The 22924-nt window shown below is 37.9% G+C and overlaps 1 protein-coding gene across 1 annotated transcript in view; it reads right to left on the minus strand.

The window, feature by feature from the left end:
• LOC100260794 (uncharacterized) overlaps positions 1-22924 on the minus strand; it is a 170216-nt gene that overhangs the window by 129916 nt on the left and 17376 nt on the right. The window contains exons 3-9 of the mRNA XM_059734098.1: positions 20161-20295; positions 20026-20076; positions 19376-19470; positions 19183-19300; positions 10762-10863; positions 10488-10676; positions 10171-10331 (exon numbers count right to left, since the gene is read on the minus strand). Of these exons, the coding sequence (XP_059590081.1) occupies positions 10171-10331; positions 10488-10676; positions 10762-10863; positions 19183-19300; positions 19376-19470; positions 20026-20076; positions 20161-20295 (851 nt within the window). The remainder of the gene's footprint in view (positions 1-10170; positions 10332-10487; positions 10677-10761; positions 10864-19182; positions 19301-19375; positions 19471-20025; positions 20077-20160; positions 20296-22924) is intronic.

Genomic DNA, 22924 nt, shown 5'->3' on the forward strand with positions numbered 1-22924 from the left:
TTTTTTCCCCATGAAGCCTCCCAAGCAAAAAAGTTAACTCTATAAAGGACCCAAGAATTCCAAACTAACTGTGTTAGAAAAGAAATAACAACCCTCAGTTCCAAGACTGTATAAAATTGCTTAACAAAAAACTTATTAATATCCAAGTTCATCTACACCATCTTATCTTTCCCTTCCTTATCAATTGCCAAACCATCCAATCATAAAAATAAATCCACAACTTCATCCACCTCCCAATCATTCAAATGTCGAGAAAAACAAGGGTTCCAATGAACTTTCTACCTGATTAGTGCCTTTCAAAGCCCTTAACCCTGATTGGTACATCCTCTGCAGGGGAAGTAGTGAGACGATTGATCATCTCTTCTTGCACTGTTCTATCACTTTGGGTTTGTAGCATAGGACCTTTTCTCAGGCGGGGATGGAATGGGTTCAGTCAAGCAGTATTCGCAATATGATGGTGTTCTCATTCAAGTGTTTTGGGAACAACTATCTCTAATGGTCCCATTCTGTAATGATGTTCATATGCGGAAAGGGCAAAGACAATTATCTCAATGGAGTTGCTGCCAAACCGAACAAAACAGATGAAAAGTTCAAAGTCTGAAATGCCAAAAATAATATGGTCAAATGAGATAGTGGATGAGAAAAGAAGATCAGGGGCGGAAGGAGTTGTATTCAAAATTGACTTTGAAAAGGCCTATGATCATGTGAGTTGGGATTTTTTGGATCATGTGTTGGAGATGAAAGGGTTTGGTCTTAGATGGAGGAAATGGATGAGAGGTTGCTTGTCCTCGGTTTCTTTTGCAGTACTGGTGAGCGGTAATGCAAAAGGGTGGGTTAAGGCATCTAAAGGTTTAAGACAAGGAGACCCTTTATCACCGTTCTTGTTCACTATAGTGGCAGATGTATTGAGTAGGATGTTATTGAAAGCTGAGGAGAGAAACGTCTTGGAGGGTTTCAGGGTGGGTAGGAACAGAACAAGGGTTTCCCACTTACAATTTGCAGATGATACCATTTTCTTTTCCAGCTCTAGGGAGGAGGATATGATGACCCTTAAGAATGTCCTGCTAGTGTTTGGGCATATTTCCGGTTTGAAAGTTAATCTTGACAAAAGCAATATCTATGGTATTAATCTTGAGCAGAATCACCTTTCTAGGTTGGCCGAGATGCTTGACTGCAAGGCTTCTGGGTGGCCTATACTTTACCTGGGTCTTCCTCTAAAAGGGATTCCTAAGGCGTGTGGCTTTTGGGATCTCCTATGATTGAGAGGATATCAAAGAGATTAGATGGGTGGCAGAAGGCATATTTATCTTTTGGAGGCAGAATAACCCTCATTCAATCTTGTCTCACCCATATGCCATGTTACTTTCTTTCCTTGTTTAAGATTCCCGCCTCTGTGGTAGCAAAAATTGAGAGAATGCAAAGAGATTTTTTATGGTCAGGCGTAGGGGAAGGCAAAAGAGACCATTTGGTTAATTGGGACGTAGTGTGTAAGCCGAAATCGAGAGGGGGATTGGGTTTTGGAAAGATATCTATAAGGAATGTCGCTCTTTTAGGGAAGTGGTTGTAGAGATATCCTAGGAAGGGTTCAGCTCTGTGGCATCAGGTTATTTTAAGCATTTATGGATCACACTCCAATGGTTGGGATGTCAACAACATCGTTAGATGGTCTCATCGTTGTCCTTGGAAGGCCATTGCACTAGTCTACCAAGAGTTTTCCAAGTTTACTCGGTTTGTGGTAGGTAATGGGGATAGAATTCGGTTCTGGGATGACTTGTGGTGGGGGGAACAACCTTTAGGAGTCCAATATCCAAGATTACTTAGCGTAGTCACGGATAAAAATGCTCCTATTTCATCAATTCTTGGATATACCCGCCCCTTCTCTTGGAATTTCAATTTTCGTCGAAATCTTTATGATTCTGAGATAGAAGATTTAGAGGGCCTTATGCGGTCTTTTGATCGTCTACACATATCACCTTCGGTTCCAAATAAGAGATCTTGGTCCTTATCTCCTTCAGGTCTTTTCACAGTCAAATCTTTCTTTCTGGCCTTATCCCAATATTCTGAGTCGCCTCCAGTTTTCCCTACCAAGTTTGTCTGGAATGCTCAAGTCACTTTCAAAGTCAAGTCCTTTGTCTGGTTGGTGGCTCACAAGAAGGTTAATACTAATGACTTGCTACAATTGAGAAGACCCTACAAAGCACTTAGCCCTGACATATGTAAGTTGTGCATGAAGCATGGAGAAACAGTAGATCACCTTTTCCTTCATTGCTCTTTGACGATGGGATTGTGGCACAGATTATTTCAATCAGCAAAGATAGATTGGGTTTCTCCAAGGAGCATCTCTGACATGTTATCTAGTAATTTTAATGGTTTTGGATCTTCCAAGAGAGGGATTGTTTTATGGCAAAATGCGTGCATCACGTTAATGTGGGTGGTGTGGCGGGAAAGAAATGCAAGGATTTTTTAGGACAAAGCAAGGAATTTTGAGTATCTTTGGGATTCTATTTGTTTTCTTACTTCTTTTTGGGCTTTTTGTTCTAAGGTTTTTAAGGGGATTCCTCTTAACATATTACAACTTGATTGGTTAGCGGCGTGTAACTAGAGTGTCTACTTTTCTCTTTTTGTACTTTCTTATATTTGATTACTTGTAGTCTTGTTTCTCTTTGTTGGGAGGATTCCTCATCCTTCTAATTGTACCTTCTTTTTATCAATATATTCCTTTGTCGTTTCCTATCAAAATAAATAAATAATATGGTCATGTCATGGCTCATTAATTCCATGACAAATGACAATGGAGAAAATTTTCTTCTCTATGGAACAACAAAGGAGATTTGGGACGCTGCCAAGGAAACGTATTCTAACAATGAGAATACGTCGGAATTGTTCGAGGTGGAGAGTGTTCTCCATGACTTCCGCCAAGGAGAGTTAATGGTAACTCAGTACTTCAACACACTCAATCGCTACTGGCAGCAGCTGGACTTGTTCGAGGAGCACAATTGGAGCTGTCCGGGTGATGAAATCAGGTACAGACAGATTATTGAACAGAAAAGAATTTACAAATTTCTGATTGGATTAAATAAGAATCTCGATGAAGTACGAGGAAGAATCTTAGGATCCAAACCACTACTAAATATCCGGGAAGCATTTTCATAAGTTCAGAGAGAGGAAAGTCAAAAGAAGATCATGATGGGCTCTCAAGATTCTGTGACAAATCCTAAGAGCTCAGCCCTTGCAGTTAGAGGAAATCCATCCAACAACAATGATCACAGACCAAAGAAAGGGCGACCATGGTGTGATCATTGCCGACATCCTGGTCACACCAAGGACACCTGCTGGAAGATTCACGGCAAACCTGCAGACTGGAAGCCTTCCCAGTTTGCCAATGACAAAGAAGGACGGGGCAACCTTGTCTCCATGGATGAAAAACCATCACCTGAACCCACTCCCTTCAGCAAGGAACAGATAGAAGTCTTACAGAAATTGTTCAGCCAATCCTTGCCTGCACCTGCCCCCACTGTGGTTGGTATTAGTTCCTTGGCACAAAAGGGTAATTTTTGAGTGCTCTAAATGTTAAAAAGGAGAAGCTAAGTCTATGGATTATAGACTCAGGAGCATCTGATCATATGACTAGAGATGAGAAGTTTTTTTCCACTTACAATCCATGCTATAAAAATTTAACTGAGAGAATAGCCGATGGTTCACTCTCAAAGGTGGCTGGTACAGGTTCTGTTAGAGTTTCAAAGAACATCACTCTTGATTCAGTTCTCCTTGTGCCAAAATTAAATTGCAATTTACTGTCCATTAGTAAACTCACTCGAGATCTCAACTGTGTTACTAAATTTGGCTCAAATCTGTGTGAATTTCAGTTCTTGGACTCGGGGAAGACAATTGGCAGTGCTAAGATGTGTTCGGGGCTCTATCTTCTAGAGGTTAATGATCCTCCTCAAGGAGCAACTCATCATTCTGATTGTTCAGTGTCCAATAGTCCTATTTCTTTGTCTGTGAGTCAGTCTAATAATGATAGTGCAATTATGTTGTGGCACTATAGGTTAGGTCATCCAAATTTCTTGTATGTTGAGAAGTTGTTTCCTTCATTATTCCATAATAAAAATCCAAATGAGTTTCAATGTGAGATCTGTCAATTTTCGAAACATATTCGTAATTCTTATCCTAACCAATCCTACAAAGCATCTCAACCTTTTTCCATGATTCATAGTGATGTATGGGGTCCTTCTAGGATCAAAAATGTTACTAGTTCTCGCTGGTTCATTTCATTTATTGATGATTACACTAAACTCACTTGGGTATTCCTTATGAAAGAAAAATCAGAGGCAAACCAGATTTTCAAAACCTTCAACACCATGATCCAAACACAATTCCAAGCAAAAATCCAAATTCTGAAAACTGACAATGCCAAAGAGTATTTCAACTCCATTCTTAATGATTATCTCTTGAGTCATGGTATAGTTCACCAAAGTTCCTATGTCAACACTCCTCAGCAAAATGGTATTGCCGAAAGAAAAAACTGGCAACTTCTTGATGTTGCTCGCTCCCTAATGTTCTCTACCCATGTACCAAAAATTTTCTAGGGTGAAGCCATCCTCACTGCCGCCTATCTCATAAATAGGATGTCATCTCGTATTCTCGACTTCCAAACTCCCTGTCAAATTCTTCTTCAGTCCTTTCCCAATACTCATCTCATCTCCACAATCCCATTCAAAGTTTTCGAGTGCTCAGCTTTTGTCCATGTCCATCAACAACACAGGGACAAACTTGATCCTAGAGCTCTTAAATATATTTTCCTTGGGTACTCTCCAACTAAAAAAGGATATAAGTGCTACTCACCAGTCACTAAACAGTTCTATCACTCCATGGATGTCGCCTTCTTTGAGCAACAACCTTATTTCTCCAAATCTGATATTCAGGGAGAGACTAATTTTATCCAGGAACACTGGCTTTGGGATATTGAAGAATCATTTCATTTCTCTCCTAATTCTGACCAACCCTGTTGTTAGCCCAAGGGTTCTCCTAATCGGGCTTTGATGATAACAAACCATGGTTAAATAACTAATTGGTTTAATGTTTAAGAATCTCAGGTATAGACTCGAAAATTCATCAAAGGATCAAATGGATACAAGATCGAGATGCTTGGAAGACTTGAGATCATAGGAAATGAATGTAAGATGATAGCATGAGTGCACTTAAGATGTTCATACCTTTTCATGCATCTTAGAAAACTCGGTTTATTCTTTAAAACTTGATTTTCTTTAAAACCCGAGTATTATCAAATATACCTTAGGCAAATTGATTCAAAATTGGCATATTAACTCACCTATAGACCTTGTCTAAGTGTTAGAAAAGAAAGAAATCAAAAAATAGGTTTTTCGGGGCCAAAAAGGCTCAACCGGTCGAGGCTAAGGCTTACCAATCAACCGGTTGAGGAACAGGTCGACCGGCTGAGGTCGTCTGGTCGAGGACCGGTCGAAGAAGGTTCAAAACCTTCTCTCTCTCCCAGTAGCCTTCTCTTCCCGGTCAAGGTGATTCCTTTACCGGTCGAGGTCCGATCGAGGACCGGTTGAGGTCCGATTGAGGCAACGATAACCTGTCATGCATTAAATGCTCCAACGGCTAGTGAACCGGTCGACCCCTAGATCGACTGGACGAGGTTGCCTTTTGCTGTTTTTGACTCCCGAGCTTAGAAACCTATAAATTGAGAGTTCCTCTTCATTTATTGACAAGAGAACAATTGCATTCAAAGCCTACCTACCTGTTCTTGATCAAAAAGCTCTCATTTCTTTCTTAGTGCATCAAACCATCACTTGCATATTCTTAGTGCACTCTTGTAATTCATCCTAGCTTTCTCTTGTACTTGAGCCATCCTTAAGCTAGGTTGAGAGTTTTATCTTTGTGTAAACTGAGTGTGAAAGCCTTCAAGTGGTTCAAATTTTGAAGAGATTGTGTAAGAGCCCATTGGAGCCGGAATCCAAGTGTAAGAAGATTGAAAGTTTGATTGAAGTTTCAAGTTAGTGGAACCCTCACTCGGTTAGGAGATTGAGGAGAGTAGACGTAGGCAAGGGAGTGCCGAACCACTATAAACCCGAGTTTGAATTCTCTAACTTTATCTCTTTCTTTTATTTATTTTGTGCATATATTATTGTGTGAAAAAAAATTTTGAAAAACCCAATTCACCCCCCCTTTTGGGGATTTTCCTTAATTATTCATAGCCTTTGTTTTATCACCTGCCCATCACTAAATCATGAATCCATTCCTCCTCAAAATCCCTTCTTTGAGTCTCCTTACTTCCTAGAATCTCCTTCTCAAGATCAAACCAACAATCCGCCTACTAATCCACCTCCTCAAAATCTAGACACTATTCAATCAACAAAGAATGATGAGTTGATTACCTACTCAAGAAGGAGAAAGAACCAAAAGGAGATGGAACAACAAGCATCTCTTGAGCAACCCCAAGAGTCTAACCCAAGTTCTAGATCAAGTGAAGATCCATCAGGTAACTATAATCCCGAAACTAATGATGATAGTGACTTTCCAATTGCTGTGAGAAAAGGTGTAAGATCATGCAGAAAACACCTTATATACACATTTGTGTCATTTGAAAAACTATCACCGAAGTTCAAAACATTTGTTGCCAACCTCGACAACATCCAGGTTCCTAATAATATACAAGAAGCTCTCGGCTCACCTGAGTGGAAATCAGCAGTGTATGAAGAAATTCATGCACTTGAAAAAAATGGAACCTTGGAAATCTCAGAATTACCAGCCGAAAAACGCCCAGTAGGCTGCAAATGGATCTTCACAGTCAAATATAATGAAGATGGGAGTGTTAATCGATTCAAGGCACGGCTGGTTGCAAAGGGATTCACCCAATCATACAGAATCGACTATGAGGAGACATTTGCCCCTGTAGCCAAGTTAAACACAGTTCGAGTTCTACTATCTTTGGCTGCAAACCTTGACTGGCCTCTCCACCAACTAGATGTCAAGAATGCATTCCTAAATGGGGACCTAGCTGAAGAAGTTTACATGGAAATTCCTCCAGGATTTGAGACACAAACTACACGCAACAAAATTTGTAAACTTAGGAGATCTCTATATGGGCTCAAGCAATCTCCAAGAGCCTGGTTTGAAAGATTCACAAAGGTAGTTAAGAAACATCGCTACTCCCAATGTCAGACGGACCATACTCTATTTGTTAAACACTCTCCTGTAGGAAAGCTTGTTGTCCTCATTGTATATGTGGATGACATAATTCTAACGGGAGATTATGAAGAGGAAATCCGCACCATCAAAAGTTTTCTAGCTGCAGAATTTGAGATCAAGGACCTTGGGAATCTCAAATACTTCCTAGGTATGGAGATTGCAAGGTCAAGAAAGGGAATCTTTGTCTCACAAAGAAAATATGTCCTGGATCTCTTAAAAGAGACTAGAATGCTTGGGTATAAGCCAACAGATACTCCTATGGATCCAACAACCAAACTAGGAGCTAAGGAAAATTGTGCACCCGTGGATAAAGGGAGATACCAAAGATCAGTGGGTAAACTAATATACCTATCTCACACACGATCGGATATTGGTTTTTCTGTCAGTATGGTAAGTCAATTCATGAATAATCCAAATGAAGAACACATGGAGGTCGTGTATAGAATCTTGAGATACCTGAAACTAACACCAGGTAAAGGATTATTTTTTGAGAAGAACCAAAGAAGAGATATTGAAGTGTTCAACGATGCAGATTGGGTAGGATTAGTACAAGACCGAAGATCAACTTCAGGGTACTGCACATATGTGTGGGGTAATCTAGTCACATGGAGAAGTAAGAAGCAATCAGTGGTATCAAGGAGCAATGCAAAAGCTGAATTCCGGGTAATGGCACACGACATTTGTGGGGGACTATGGTTAAGAAGGGTGCTAAAGGAATTAAAGATTTCAGATGAAGAACCTATGAAAATGTTTTGTGATAATCAGTCAGCAATCAGCATTGCAAAAAATCCAGTACATCATGATAGAACAAAACATGTGGAAATTGATCGACATTTCATAAAGGAGAAGATAGAGGAAGGAATAATCAAGATGTTGTACGTGCCTACATGCTTTCAAACAGCTGACATTCTTACCAAGGCTCTACCGAGAAAGGTGTTTGATGATTTGAGTTCCAAGCTAGGGTTAATAAATATTTACCGCCCAGCTTGAGGGGGAATGTAGAACTATAGGAAGATTTAATTTGATGATCTGTCAACAATGTTAGGGGCTAAGATTGAGGTAGTTTTGATTTTTTTTTAGGTAAGTTGTAAATATCCCTAAAATAAATGAGTATTATCATCTATATATATAGAGGGGAATGTAATCAGTTTTTTTTTATAGTGGAATGTTGAGTTTTTTTCCTTCCACATCGATAAAATGGGACACCCTAGTTCTGTTTCTACCCACCTTGAAACCCTCCAACAAATTTCTTTCCTCTGCTCTCAAAAGCATCCTGCTCAGTACATCTGCGACTAAAGTAAACAAAAAAGGGGATAAAGGGTCACCTTGTCTTAAGCCTCTAGATGCCTTCACCCACCCTTTAGCGTTTCCATTCACCTAGACTGCATAAGATACCGATGACAAACAACCACTCATCCATTTCCTCCATCTAGGACTGAACCCCTTCTTCTCCAACACATGATCCAAAAAGTCCCAAGGCAAACACTTGGTATCATTAGCAAGAAACATTTGCTCCGATGGGTAAGATGAATTCAATTAGAATCCATTCATCTCTATCTGATAATCTTGATTGGAACTTATTCCAATTCGATGGTAAAAATGTCTTTTTTACATGTAAACCTACAAGAGGAAGTGTATATGGATTTTCCACTTGGATTTGAAGGGATCTCCAACAATAAGACAGTGTGCAAAGTATGATCTTAAACAATCACCTAGGGCGTGGTTTGAGCAATTCACTAATTCTTAAAAGGAATATGACTTTTGACAAAGTCAAAAAGACCACACATCATTTTTAAAAGCTCGCCACTCATGAAAATGACCGTTCTCATTGTCTATGTAAATATATAATTGTCACAGGTGATAATTTGGAGGAAATCCAAAGTTTAAAGAAGTTTTGGCAAAAAAGTTTGAGATAAAGATTTGAGGGGACTTCTAGACATTTTCTCAGCATAGAAGTAGTAAGAACCAAGCATGGTATAGTTGTTTGCCAAAGAAAGTATGTACTTGATCTCTTGGAAGAAACTGGGTATTTATCCAACACTCGACCAAACATAGGTTATGTTGTTAGTGTTATCAGCGAGTTTATGCGCTCTAACTAAAGTGCAATCTGGAAGTAATTAAAAGAATTCTAAGCTACTTGAAAGCCACCCTGGATAAGGGTCCATTTTTTAAGAACAATGATCAGCTTCTTGTTGAAGTTTACATTGATGCAGACTAGGCTAGTTCAATCAATGATCAAAGATCAACTATGGGATATTGTACTTTTCTAGGGACTTGGAGAAGCAAAAAACAATTTGTTGTAGCACAATCAAGCACTTAAGTTGATTTTTGAGCATTAGCCTAGGGAATTTGTGAAGTATTGTGGAATATAAGTCTTCTTCAAGAGCTATGATTGAAGCCTAAAGGATCACCAATTATCCATTGTGACAAAAAGGCTACTATCAATATTTCTCACACCTCAACCCACCCAACAAGACAAAACTAAGCATGTGGAGGTGGACAAACACTTCATAAAGGAGAAAATTGAGATCGGGCAGATTGTAACTCCATTTGTGTCTACTAAACAACAATTAGCAGATGTCTACACAAGAGTCATAAACAATACATTTAATTCTATAAGAGAAACTAGTAACTCCAACCTTCAAGCAAAAAAGAATGTTAGGTGAAGAAGAAAAAATTAGAATCAGCCGAAATATGGTAATTTTATGGTGTCACTTACCAATCCAGCAACCTTGTACCTTTTGATTAATGATAAATGGACATATACTAAAAAGGGATTATTTTCATACATGAAAACTTGGGATATTTAGGTTTAGCAAATTTTTATAGAAGAGCAAAAGGAATAATCTTTTATATTAGCTTTAAGAAGGCTTCATCACTACAACTTGCTTTCTTATAGCAAAAACTTCCAAAGATTAAAACAGCACTGAAGAAATTAATTAGTTTAGATACCTTGCCTTCTTCATTTGATCAGAAACAGCTCTATAGGCATACTTCCACCAGGACCTTGGATCAGATTTCACCAACACGAGTGGCCGGTAATGAGCATTTTTCAAGCGTTGGTTAAAAGAAGCAAAGTTATCAGCTAATTTTAAAATATCCCTATAGCCATCCTACAAAGGCAAACAAATTTCATATCAATAAATTAGCTTGTCTATTATTAGAAAAAGGCAAACACATTTGATCACTCAACCATTTAAAATATGGCGGCAAGAAAACTACAACAGAGGAAAAAAAAAAAAGAAAAAAAAGTGGGGTTTAATGTGAACCTTTGGCAAACAGAGTGTCACATCATCCAAATTCACTGATGCTTTCTGTAATGGTTGACCTCTGTTAGCAGATTCACTGGACCGCAGTTTTGAGTACTTCGCATTCCCAGTAATGGGTTGCAGAATGTAGGTGTGCTTTTTTATCACATGATCAGCTGGTTTTCCATCCTTAGTACCAAATTTGAAAACCTGAACTTCATCAAAGATAATGTAATTATGATGGGTGCAACTTGAAGTTGAAGGCTGCAGTATCAGAAAACACAGATAGAAATACCTGAACCCATTCCCAAGGAAGCAAATCCTCCCACGGTTTGTCAACATGCCACGGATAAATATCAGAATCCAAATAACAAGCAAGTCGTTCAAGTTCCACAGACTGTAAAATGGAGGGAAAACATAAGTGCAAAGAATGCAATAACAACTAGGCAAAGAGCAAAAATTGCTTTTTGCTCCATTTCCCTGTTTAACCAGTCAATATCTCTTCTATCTTTTGGAAGCTGTCACACAAAAAAAATGAGCATTTATGAACTTAGAACATCCATTCACACAAACGCATAAAAGAAAAAGCATACACCAACTAAAAAGGATTATCGCTCCACATCTGTTACATAACAGCATCCTACTTTTTGAGAGAGAGAGAGCAAAATGTTGCATCACTCGCTTGTGTGCTCACCACTCACTCTCTCTCTCATTTTCAAACAAAAGCAAGATAACATCAGAGGAGGTCCATCAACCAGAAAAGCCTGAACGCTGATTTTTTAAGGTTTTGCTATAAAACGAAAGGTGATTTCAAGCAACCTAGTATGAGAGGAACATTGCTTACATCAGCTGCACAGATAATGACATCAACAAGTGAAATCAGCAGGCACAAGCAGATAGGAGAGTCGCCTCCCATTATCTGCTGGTGCAATTTTGAGTCCCATCCAATAAATCAAGACAAAATGACTTGGTTCAAGAAGATTAATCAGAAGACCTCAAATTGCATCAAGTGAAGTTTAGAAAGGTAAGTTATTATTATCGCATTTATCATTGTATGACTTCAACTTCAAGTACTAGTGAAAATTTGAGAGTTAGAAGGATTATAGAGGGACACCTAGGGTTATGAACCCAATATTTTCTTAAGGCAGCCCCCAAATCTCCAGAAGAAAACCCTTTTTAGGACCATCTTCATAATGTCTGCAGTTGACTAATATTGTTGTTGCCTTATTTGGTTAGCTAATGTTAAATTTAGTCAAACTTCATGGGAAGCAGCCATCATTTTACTGATGCTAAATACCCAATGTGAAGCCTAGCTTTATAGATTTCTACAGTGAATTAGATGGGAAAAATATCTGGCATAAGAACAATTCTGCTCCATTTGTCATAAGGAAAGGGGAGATGGGTTATCCTGATGAAAAGAACGGAAAAAAAGAGTTCTCTTAATAGGAAGCCACACGACTTTTAGCTTATTTCTGAAAGCAATAAAATGAAAGAAAACAAGAACAGATGAGGCATCTTTTTCAAAACAAGAAAAGCAACAATAAAAAGGAAAAGTCAGAATGAACAAACTGCAAACCCCACCTTTATCCCAAAACAATATGTAAACAACCAAGCGTCCCCAAAAAGTAAAAAGGAAAAAATAGGAGATGGCATTAGAATGGCAATGGCGTCACTTATGTACAGTGGTGCAGCAGATGTTTGAGCTGCAGCTCAAAGAAAGGGGAGATGGTAATTGGCTCTCCATCATTGAGCATAGTAGAGGGGTTTCAATAGAGCTGGGTTTGAATTCCAGCCCAAAAGCTTTCAATAGAAAGCTCACAGGAAAGTTCAAAACCCATCATTTGGAGGTTAATTTCAATCACAATGGGAGATATATTATACTATTGGAGGTCATGAGAAACCTGAAATTTAAGTATTTGGTTATTCCAGCAAGCATTGTAATGGTTGGACCAATCTTAAGGTGATTTTATCCTCTTTCCTGTTTAACCCAGAGGAAAAGTTGGCTTAGGAGGTTCTTGCTATTAGCTTGTGAGCAAAGGGACATGGAAATGCAGAAACATCCCATCCATTCCCATGCAAAGGTGGTGGGAGAGGAAGGCCAGAGAAAGAGTGTGGGTAGATGGGGCAGAGCTACAGTATGTGTAAAGGAGGCCTACTCAAGAGATTGGTTTCAAAGGGTGGAGCAATTGCAAAGCTGTTGGAGGATTAAGGGGTGTGTTGCATTACTCCTTTTGCTCCATTAAAAAGAGTGTTGTTTGCAGAAAGAGTAGACAAAGCTATTTGTCCTAGAAAAATTAGGAAGGTGATGTCTAGAGGTGGCAACCTAATTAGATTGGGGAGATGGTCACCTAGAGTGAATGAAGCTTGGTCTGGTGCTTTCAGAAGTGGCTGATTTGACATACAAGGCACCCCATTCCATTTATGGACTGAGATCTGGCAATTGGATTTGGGATAGAGGTGGGGAAAGGTTCTTGAAATTGATAATCGCACTCTGAAACTAAAAGATTTTATTTTATTTTTTATCAGAAAACTAAAAGATTTTTTTTTTTTTTTTATCAGAAAACTAAAAGATTTTATGAAGGTGATAATTAGAGCATGGGTTTTTTGAAGCAATTTTTGCACATTATATCTGTTGAAAAAGTAAAGGATCAAATTTGAATGAATCAGTCTTCTAATTACTGAATATTCCCTTTTTCCTTTTTTCCTTTCCCCAGAATTATGTATATAATTAGGCTGTTGACTTTTCCTTTCTTCGGCAGAATCCAATTGTATAGCTACACCTTATTTTCTTTCTTAGTTTAGATTAGACTTTGCATAACTATGTAAATGTGTAATCACCACCATTCACAAAACAATGGAAATAATTCATAATTTCTTCTTGATATCAGAGCCATTGTAAGAGTCTGCATCTTCTTGTTCTCTCAACTACCACAGTTGACTTTTGTTAACCAACTTGCTGCTGGTTCACCCCTAAAAAAGGCATGTCAAAAGTTACATCAAGAATCAGTGGAAAAGAAACAGAGGAGATGGTTTCAAATGACAACCATTCTCTACAAATCACCACTCATGAATTGAAGAGGGCTAATTTTCTGCAATAGTCCCAATCTGTGAAATTTTTTGATCGAGACGGGGGAAAGATAGGGCTCCTTCATGGATCCAGATCGATGCCTAAGCCTGAAAAACCCAATTTTAGAGCATGGGATGCTGAGAATTCTATTATGATGATGTCCTGGTTGATTAACTCTATGGAGCCAGACATCAGTCAAGGGTACATGTTCTATACCACAGCATAAGAAATTTGGGACTTCATGATACTTACATACTCAATAAGGGGAACGATGCACAATTGTATGAACTGAAAGGAAAGGTAAGCAACACTCGTCAAGGTTCTATGATTGTAACCGCTGACTACAACGAGATAAATAGAATATGGCAACAGATGGATATCAAGATTACAAGTGGAAAAATGAAGAAGATAGTATATTGTATAAGACTCGTTCAAGAGAAGGATAAGCTCTTAAGAGTTTTTGGAAGGCTTCAATCTAGAACTTGACCAAGCAAGAAGTCGAGCTTTGAGGAAGGAGCCAACCCCGTCCATAAGATAAGTTTTTGCCACAGTCAGGAAAGAAGAAAGCAAACTCCAATTGATGATGAAAAAGTCAAATTTTCAATCAACCACAAGGAATACAATGCTGGAAGATTCAGAACTTGCTGTTAGCACACTTGAAGCTGCTATTTTTGGAGGCACGAGGCATAGAAGCGAAGAAAAAGACAAGTTGTGGTGTGATCACTGTCACCAATCATGTCACAATTGTTATATGTGTTGGAACCTTCATGGAAGGCCTCAAAAGAAGAATGAAACTTGGGGGAAGGTAGATTTGCTTAAAGAGAAGCAGCATGTAAGTTGTTAATGGATCTTCACAATCCAACATAAAGCTAATGGGTCCTAGAGGAATATAAAGCTAACCTTTTTAATAGATTACAAAGAAACTTTTACCTCAGTGGCTAAACTGAATAGCTTAAGAATTTTAATTTCTCTTGCTACTAATTTTTTTTTTGATAGGAAACCACACTAGAATATATTGATAGAAAAGAAGTACAAAAGGAGGATGAGAAATCCTCCCTCCAAAAGAAAACTAGACAACAAGAAATTTCATATAAAAAAAAATGCCTTTTTGCACAAAGATCTAGACTAGGAGGTCTATATGAAGATTCCACCTGGTTTTACAGATAGGTTCAAAGGGAAAGTGTGTCTACTCAAAAGTCATTATATGACCTTAAATAATCTCCGAGAGTTTGGTTTGGCAGATTTAAAAGGTCATGGTGAGGTTCAAATACAAAGTAGCTGATCCTGAACTTAAATAGAGGACTCTAAATAAAGTAGTTGCTCTAATCGTCTATATTAACATTATAATTGTGACAAGAAATGACCAATATGAAATTGAAAACTTTCAAGCAGTATTTGGATAGTGAATTAGAGATCATGGACTTGGGAATGCTTAAATATTTCCTTGGAATAGTGATGGCATTTTCAAAATAGGTATTTTCCTATCCCAACGCATATAGACTCTCCATCTACTCAAGGAAACAAGGATGCTAGGGGGGTAAACTAGGGCACAGCCCCATTGAGCCAAATCACAAATTAGGAGATTGTTCTGAAGAACCAAAAGCTAACCAAGAAAGGTATTGAAGACTTGTTGGAAGACTAAACTATCTTTCTTTCACTCGTTGTGATATAGCTTATGCTCTGAGTGTGATTAGTCAATTTATGCATGCATCACAGGAGAAACATATGGAAGCTGCCTACCAAATTTTTAGATTATTAAAGTCAACACCCGGGAAAGGACTTTTATTAGAAAAAAGTGAGAAGAATGATGTGGAAGCCTATACTAATGCAGATTGGGTTGGTTATCATTGACTAAAGATCCATTAGTGGGCATTACACATTTACTGAAGGCGATCTTGTCACATGGAGAAGCAAGAAACAATCAATGGTGGTCATATCAAGTGTAGAATTCAAACTCACATCAATGGCTCCAGGTATCTGCGAGCTACTTTGGATATAAGACTAATGATCTTTGAATTGGAAATGAAACTAGAAGGTCACATGAAGTTACATTGCAACAAGAAGTCAGTCATAAGCATTGGCCATAATGCCATCCATCATGACCAAACCAAACATGTGGAGATAGATCAGATGTTCATAAAAAAAATTAAAAAAAAAAAAAAAAAATTGGAAAGTGGAAAAATCTGTTCTTGTGTTGCTTCAAAGGGTTCTCACAAAATGGTTGTCGAGTTCTACATTTCAGTATAGCCTAAACAGGCTAGGAATCAAAAATATTTTAAAGCCGCTTAACGGGGAGTGTTGAAAATATGCAAGCTCATATGTAGGCCATAAATATGCAGGCTAATAATTCTCCACATGTTGAAAATGTGCAAACAGATAAATAGGATGTAAATTCTTCTAGAATAGTTTTTTTTTTTATTGGAAACGCCACAAAGATATATTAATATAAAAAAGAAGTACAAGAAGAAGGATGAGAAATCCTCCCACCAAAGACAACTAAATTACAGGAAAATACACATAAAACAAACGAACTCCCACTAAGGACCAATCCCTATGGAGTACACACCGCTATCCAATCCAGTTGAATCACATTAAGGGGAATCCCCTTAAATGCCTTGGAACAGAAAGCCCAAAGGGAAGCAAGGAAAACAATAGAGTCCCAAAGGAACTCTGAATTCCTTGCTTTATCCTCGAAAATCCTTGCGTTTCTTTCCCACCACACAACCCAAATTAGAGCTATGCTCGCAACTTGCCACAAAACTATCCCTCTCTTAGAATTACCAAAGCCTTTAAATTTGATGGACATCATGTCATATATGCTCCTTGGGGGAACCCAATCCATCTTAGCTAACTGAAATAACCTGTGCCACAACCCAATCGTCAAGGAACAATGAAGAAAAAGATGATCTGCTGATTCCCTGTGCTTCATGCACAAGATACAAATATCAGGACTAAGGGCTTTGTAGGGTCTTCTCACTTGTAACATGTCATTAGTATTCACCTTCTTGTGTGCCACTAACCAGACAAAGAACTTCACTTTGAAAGGAACTTGAGAATTCTACACGAACTTTGAAGGAAAGTTCTGAGGAGATCCAGAATATTGAGATAATGCTAGAAAAAATGATTTGACTGAAAAAAGCCCTGAAGAGGATAATGGTCATAATCTGGCAACTGGGACCGAAGGAGAGAGATACAAATCATCAAGAGACCGCATGAGGCCTTCTAAGTCCTCAATCTCATAATCTGACAGGTTACGACGGAAATTCAAATTCCACGAGAAAGGCCGAGATGGACCGAGAACTGAAGAAATAGAAATGTTTTTATCCACGACTACTCTAAATAGTCTTGGATATTGGGTTCCCAAAGGTTGGTCCCCCCACCACAAATCTTCCCAGAACCGAATTCTTTCCCTGTTTCCTACCACATACCGAGTAATCAAAGAAAACCCCTGAAAGACTTGAGCAATAGCCTTCCAAGGACAGCGATGTGACCATCTGACTAAAGTGTTAGCATCCCAACCATTAGAGTGTGAACCATAAATGCTTAAAATGACCTGATGCCAAAGAGCTGAACCCTCTCTAGGATACCTCCATAACCATTTCCCTAGAAGAGCGAGATTCCCTAGAAGAAATATTCCCCAAACCCAAACCCCCTATTGTCTTCGGTTTGCACACAACATCCCACCTCACTAAATGATCCCTTTTGCCTTCCCCAACCCCTAACCATAAAAAATCCCTTTGCAACCTCTCGATTTTTGCAGTCACTGAAGCGGGAATTTTAAATAAGGAAAGGAAGTAACTTGGCAAATGGGTAAGACAAGATTGGATAAGAGTTATCCTCCCCCCGAAGGATAAGTAGGCCTTTTGCCACCCATCTAATCTACTTGAGATTCTCTCAATCACTGGATCCCAAAAGCCACACGCCTTAGGGTTCCCGCCCAAAGGGAGACCCAGATAAAGAATAGGTCATCCGAACTCCTTACAATCAAGCATCACAGCCAATCTTGAAAGATGAGCCTGATCAAGATTGATGTCATAAATACTACTCTTGTTAAGATTGACCTTGAGCCCAAAAATGTGCCCAAACTCTAACAAAAGACTCTTCAGAGTCTGCAGCTCTTCCTCCCTTGAGTTAGAAAAGAATATGGTGTCATCAGCAAATTGCAAATGGGACACCTTAGTTCTATTTCTACCCACCCTGCAACCCTCCATCATATTTCTTTCCTCAGGTCTCATAAGCATCCTACTCGATACATCTGCGACTAAGGTAAACAAAAAAAGGGATAAAGGGGTCGCCTTGTTTTAATCCTCTTGATGCCTTAACCCACCCTTTAGCACTACCATTCACCAAGATTGCATAAGATACCGAAGATAAACATCCACTCATCCATTTCCTCCATCTAGGAATGAACCCCTTCTTTTCTAACACATGATCCAAAAAATCCCACTTCACGTGATCGTATGCCTTTTCAAAGTCTATTTTGAATATGACGCCTTCCTCCCCTGACCGTCTTCTCTCGTCCACTATCTCATTCGCTATAAGAACCGCGTCCAATATTTATCTCCCTTGAACAAAAGCACCTTGAGTATAGTGGATGATCTCATGTAGAACCCCTCTTAGACGCCCTGAGAGCACTTTGGCTATTATCTTGTAGAGACTAGTGATCAAACTAATGGGTCTAAAGTCTGATATTCTCTTTGACAAACTCTTTTTGGGTATTAGAACAATGAAAAAGGCATTAGTGCTTTGATTGATAATTCCGCTCCTATGAAATTCAACGAACACTCTCACCAACTCCTCCTTAATCACATCCCAACACTCTTGGAATACGGCAATAGTAAAGCCATCTGGCCCCGGAGCCTTGTCCCTATCCAATTGAAAAATGGCCTTAGAAATCTCTTCTTCGGTGAAAGGGGAGTCTAACCTTAACGCACTCTCTTCCGAAATAGGGGACCAATCTAATCCTTCAACTCCCCAAGACTCTCCTGTAGGATTTGTGTAAAGCTTTTCAAAGTAATGTAAAATCTCCTCTGTGATACTCTCGGCATTCTTCAGCACTAAGCCCCTCTCATTCTCCAACTCCTTGATCAGTTTAATTGGAGATCAAATAGGCATCAAGTTTGATAGATGATATAGATAAGAATCTTCCATTTCCTTTGTTCTTTTTTCTTTTTTTTGGACTTGAACCTGGAACCTCCCACAAACCCTCCCATCCCTTTACCACTTGAGCTAGGCCTCAAGGGCTTCAATTTCTTTATGTTTATAATTACATGATTCAGTAACTAATGATATAAGAGCATCAAATCAGTTAAAAATGATCGATTTGTGCTCAAATTATGTGATTTTCTATTGATAAAACATGTCATTTTGGTATTAAACATCATACCAATTTCTGCAATAAACTACTAATTCCCTGAGGAGATGACCTAACCACTATGTTAGCTTTTTGTTCTTTTGGATTTCAAAAGAAATTTTTTTTTTGTTTTTTGGAAACAAAAGGTTTCAATGATAAATCTGGTTTAATAATTCCTCAAAACGGTTTATTGATTCATTTTTATAGCATAAATAATTGAACCAAAAAAACACAAACCAATTATCTTTTTGCTTTTTCCACTGAGAAGTGATAACTAATATGGTTGGAATAGGCACCTTCTGAATACACTCCAGTGCACCTCCTGTAACAAAAGTTTCCTTCCCACTATCATCAATTGTAACGGCTGAAAGTTTCTCCAAGGTTACACCAGCTGCAAATGGGTGACCAGGATTGCTACAAAAGGAAAGTCAAAAAGGTTGATACACTACACAGGTATGTAACAAGAGGTATATATGGGAAGTTCTTTACCTCTCAAGATCCTCATATCTGATGTGAATGTTCGAAATAGAAAGCTTCAGGTTTCCAATTATAGTATCGACCAAGGATCCCAGCCATGATTTATTCTTTGAAGTCAAACAAAAGCAGTAGAATGCAGGTTAAAATCATAACCAATGAAATCTGTAGAACCCCCAGAACTGAAATATCAGGTAGATAAAAAGGCTAATAATTAAATTCAAAGGAGTAGGTCAAAATTTTTAATTCTCCAATTGCAGCCACCATCAATAGCCATGTCCATAAACTGCATATGCATCATCCGTTAGTAGCTAAACAAAAATATGATAACCGTGTATTACCATCACCATGTGGGTAGCTAATCTCGTCTTTGAAGGGTCAAAAAGTTGATGCAATGAATTCTTACAATATATTGAAACTTCAAAAACATGGAAAGATCCAGCATCACAATTTAGATAAGCTTTGTAAGCTACAAGCAGCAATGTGCTTTCCACAAGTCATGTGGGCATGCTTCTTACAGTATACAGAAGCTTAGTCAACAAGAACTCAATAGTGCTAAATGTGCAAAACATCATCATCGGTAAATGTATATTATGACAATAAATACATTACCAAGAACATTTAAGTGAACAAAATTTCTAAAAAATAATTAAGTGAAACATTACCATCTCTGACTTTAATTGACGTGTCCTCTCCAATAGCCTTGTTTCCATTTCCTATTGCAAATAGGAAAAAAAAATAGTCATGCATTCCAGCATCTACATTTGGAGTGTCTAAATAACAAACACATCAATTTTTACCCGCACTCGGCTTCTTTTAGCTTCCTGAATAGCATCTTCTGTAAATCCTTCAACTTGAGTTGCGGGTTCAGCTAATAAAAAAATCCGATCCAGGTAAACTAAAACTGGATCTTGGCCAAGCCTGCTCCATGGAACCTGAGCTTGAAAATTATTTTATAAAATAAATAAACAAAATAAAAAATAAAAGCATCTTTAAAACATGCTAACTTATGTTGGTAATAAGCAGTAACTTTTTAAGTTTTGTCAGCTATGAAATATAGTCAGAAAAACCGATGTAGATGATGTAAAGATTCATGTGGAAGACACAAACAAGCAGTTCACTTCAAAGTTTCACAATCCCATTCATAGCAGTAAACTTCTATTATAAATATATCAGTATTTTGGTTTCAATGCTAATTTATGCTGGTAATAAGCAGTACATGCAGTTTCCCCCTAACTTTTTAAGTTTTGTAGGCTATGAAATATAGTCAGAAAAACGGATGTAGTAGATGTAAAGATTCAAGTGGAAGATACAAACAAGCAGTTCACTTCAAAGTTTCACATTCATAGCAGTAAACTTCTATTATAAATATTTTTTTTCGATAAGTAAACACATATATTAGCAAAAGGCAAAACGCCATAAAGCATACAGGGAGTATACGAGGCGACGAGGGCCTCTCAACAACAGACAAAAGGAACAAAAAAAAAACCCACCGACCCTTAACTGGAGGCTAACCACTCCAAGAAACCTATAAGGGAGCGAGACTCCACACCACTATATAATTTTGCCCACCCCCACACATTACAAACAAAAGAATTCTTAATTTTCTGAACCCCCCCGAATGCTAATCTATTCCTCTCCTTCCAAACAATAAATAACGGAATGGATCTCCAAATTTTCTCCCTCTTTTTACCCACAAAAGAACCCTTCCAGCTAAAAACCACCTCCTTTACAGATTCTGGAAAGACCCACTGGGCACCAAACAAACCAAGGACAATCTCCCACAAAACTCTAGCCACTGTACAATGAATAAGAAGATGATTTACATTTTCCTCATCACTACCACATAAATAACAACGATTATAAATATATCAGTATTTTGGTTGCAAAGTCAAACTTAAAAAATTGCAGAACAGTCAGGTCTGAGCCTTAATCTTAGAACATAGTGAAATTATTACAATCTGTAAAAAAAACCTATATTAGATACTAGTCATACTAATATTGCCTCGATATCCTTACTTTTCCTCAATTTCTTCTGCCAAATCAAGAGGATTCAGTGTATCAGATTCTTCCTGAGTAATTTCCTTTCTTTTTACCACATAAGGTAGATCATAAATTTAATGTCAATTCAAACTAGCAGTAACTAAAAGTTCCCTAATAACAAAAACAGATTGCCAATATGAGCAAAATCAGTTACTTCAATTCTAAAACAGATAGCCAGGAGCATCTAAATTTGCATTCTTTTTTCTAGTCTTTTAGGCAAAGGTACTTTTACAGACAGAAACAAACAATAGGTAAAATGATCATTAAAATCAGGAGTGAGAATGGAGATGGAAAAAAACCCAAAACCAATAAAAGACAAGTTAATCCTGTAAGCCAACACTGGATCAGAAGAAACTTGTTTTTTTTTTTTAAATTCTCAAATTTCATTGGTGCTGATTAGACAATTCTCATCTTCCAAACATATTAGAAAATAGAGGAAGGACCAACTCAAATCATGAGGAATGAGGCTCCAAGTATAGTTGAATGGCCAAAAAAGATTCTTGCAACCAAGAGAAAGTATTTCGTCTCACTGATTTATTGAGTTGACTTGGGCGACATTTTTTTTGCTATATATATATATATATTTGAAAACCACTTGCATGAAATTGAACGCCACCAAGATAACACAGGTCACACATTGTGACTTGATCATGATAATAAATCTCATAGTGTTCTCAATATTTGTACCAAGATATTGAACTTAAGGAGTATTGAATAGATAGAGACAGACAAGTGATTTTTTATTTATTTTTAAATCAGAAACAAAACTGGTTTATTCCTATTAAATAAAAGGACAAGAAGTTATTCTATAGCATAGAATATCTGAGAAAAAAAAAGAAGAAGAAGAGGATGAAAAGCTTCATAAGTAACACAAGCTGCACACTCCAGGAAGAAACAAAAAGATCCAAGAACATACCAAAGATTTCCTAATTACTATTCAAGAAGGCAAAAATATCCCATACTAAAGGACACTAAAACTTGCTCCTCTTTTCAATAAAAAATCTTCCACTTGATTAACTAAGAGAGGAGGAACCCAAAAAAAAAAAGACTACCCCAACTCTATAGCAATACTAAGAACTTGATGAAAGAAACCCATCAAACCTCCATGAGCCTCTTCTTTCCTTCTTAGTTATTCAAGAAATAACAACAGAATTTCTTTCCACTAGAAGATTTAAAAGACCTAAAACTTTGCTTGCACAAGGCCCCTTAGAAAACCTAGAATCTCAACCTTAGTAGTGTAACATTTTCCTACAGATTTAGGACATGCTTTTAGCACTATTCCCCAATGACCTCTAAGCACTCCACTCCCTAGTTGTCCTAGGTTACCTAAAGAACATTCATCATAATTTGACATAGCCCTCACGAGGCACTAACCATATTGGAAAGGTCTTCTCAACTGATCTCCTAAACCTACATACAATGTTCTAATCTTAAAATGGAAGGCTCAAAGGAATGGATTGTATTGTAAAATAAATAACTAGATAAAAATGATTTGACATAAAGCTGAAAGGATGCAGGATC

Source organism: Vitis vinifera, chromosome 2 (genome assembly GCF_030704535.1).
Source record: "Vitis vinifera cultivar Pinot Noir 40024 chromosome 2, ASM3070453v1".
Lineage (NCBI taxonomy): Eukaryota > Viridiplantae > Streptophyta > Magnoliopsida > Vitales > Vitaceae > Vitis > Vitis vinifera.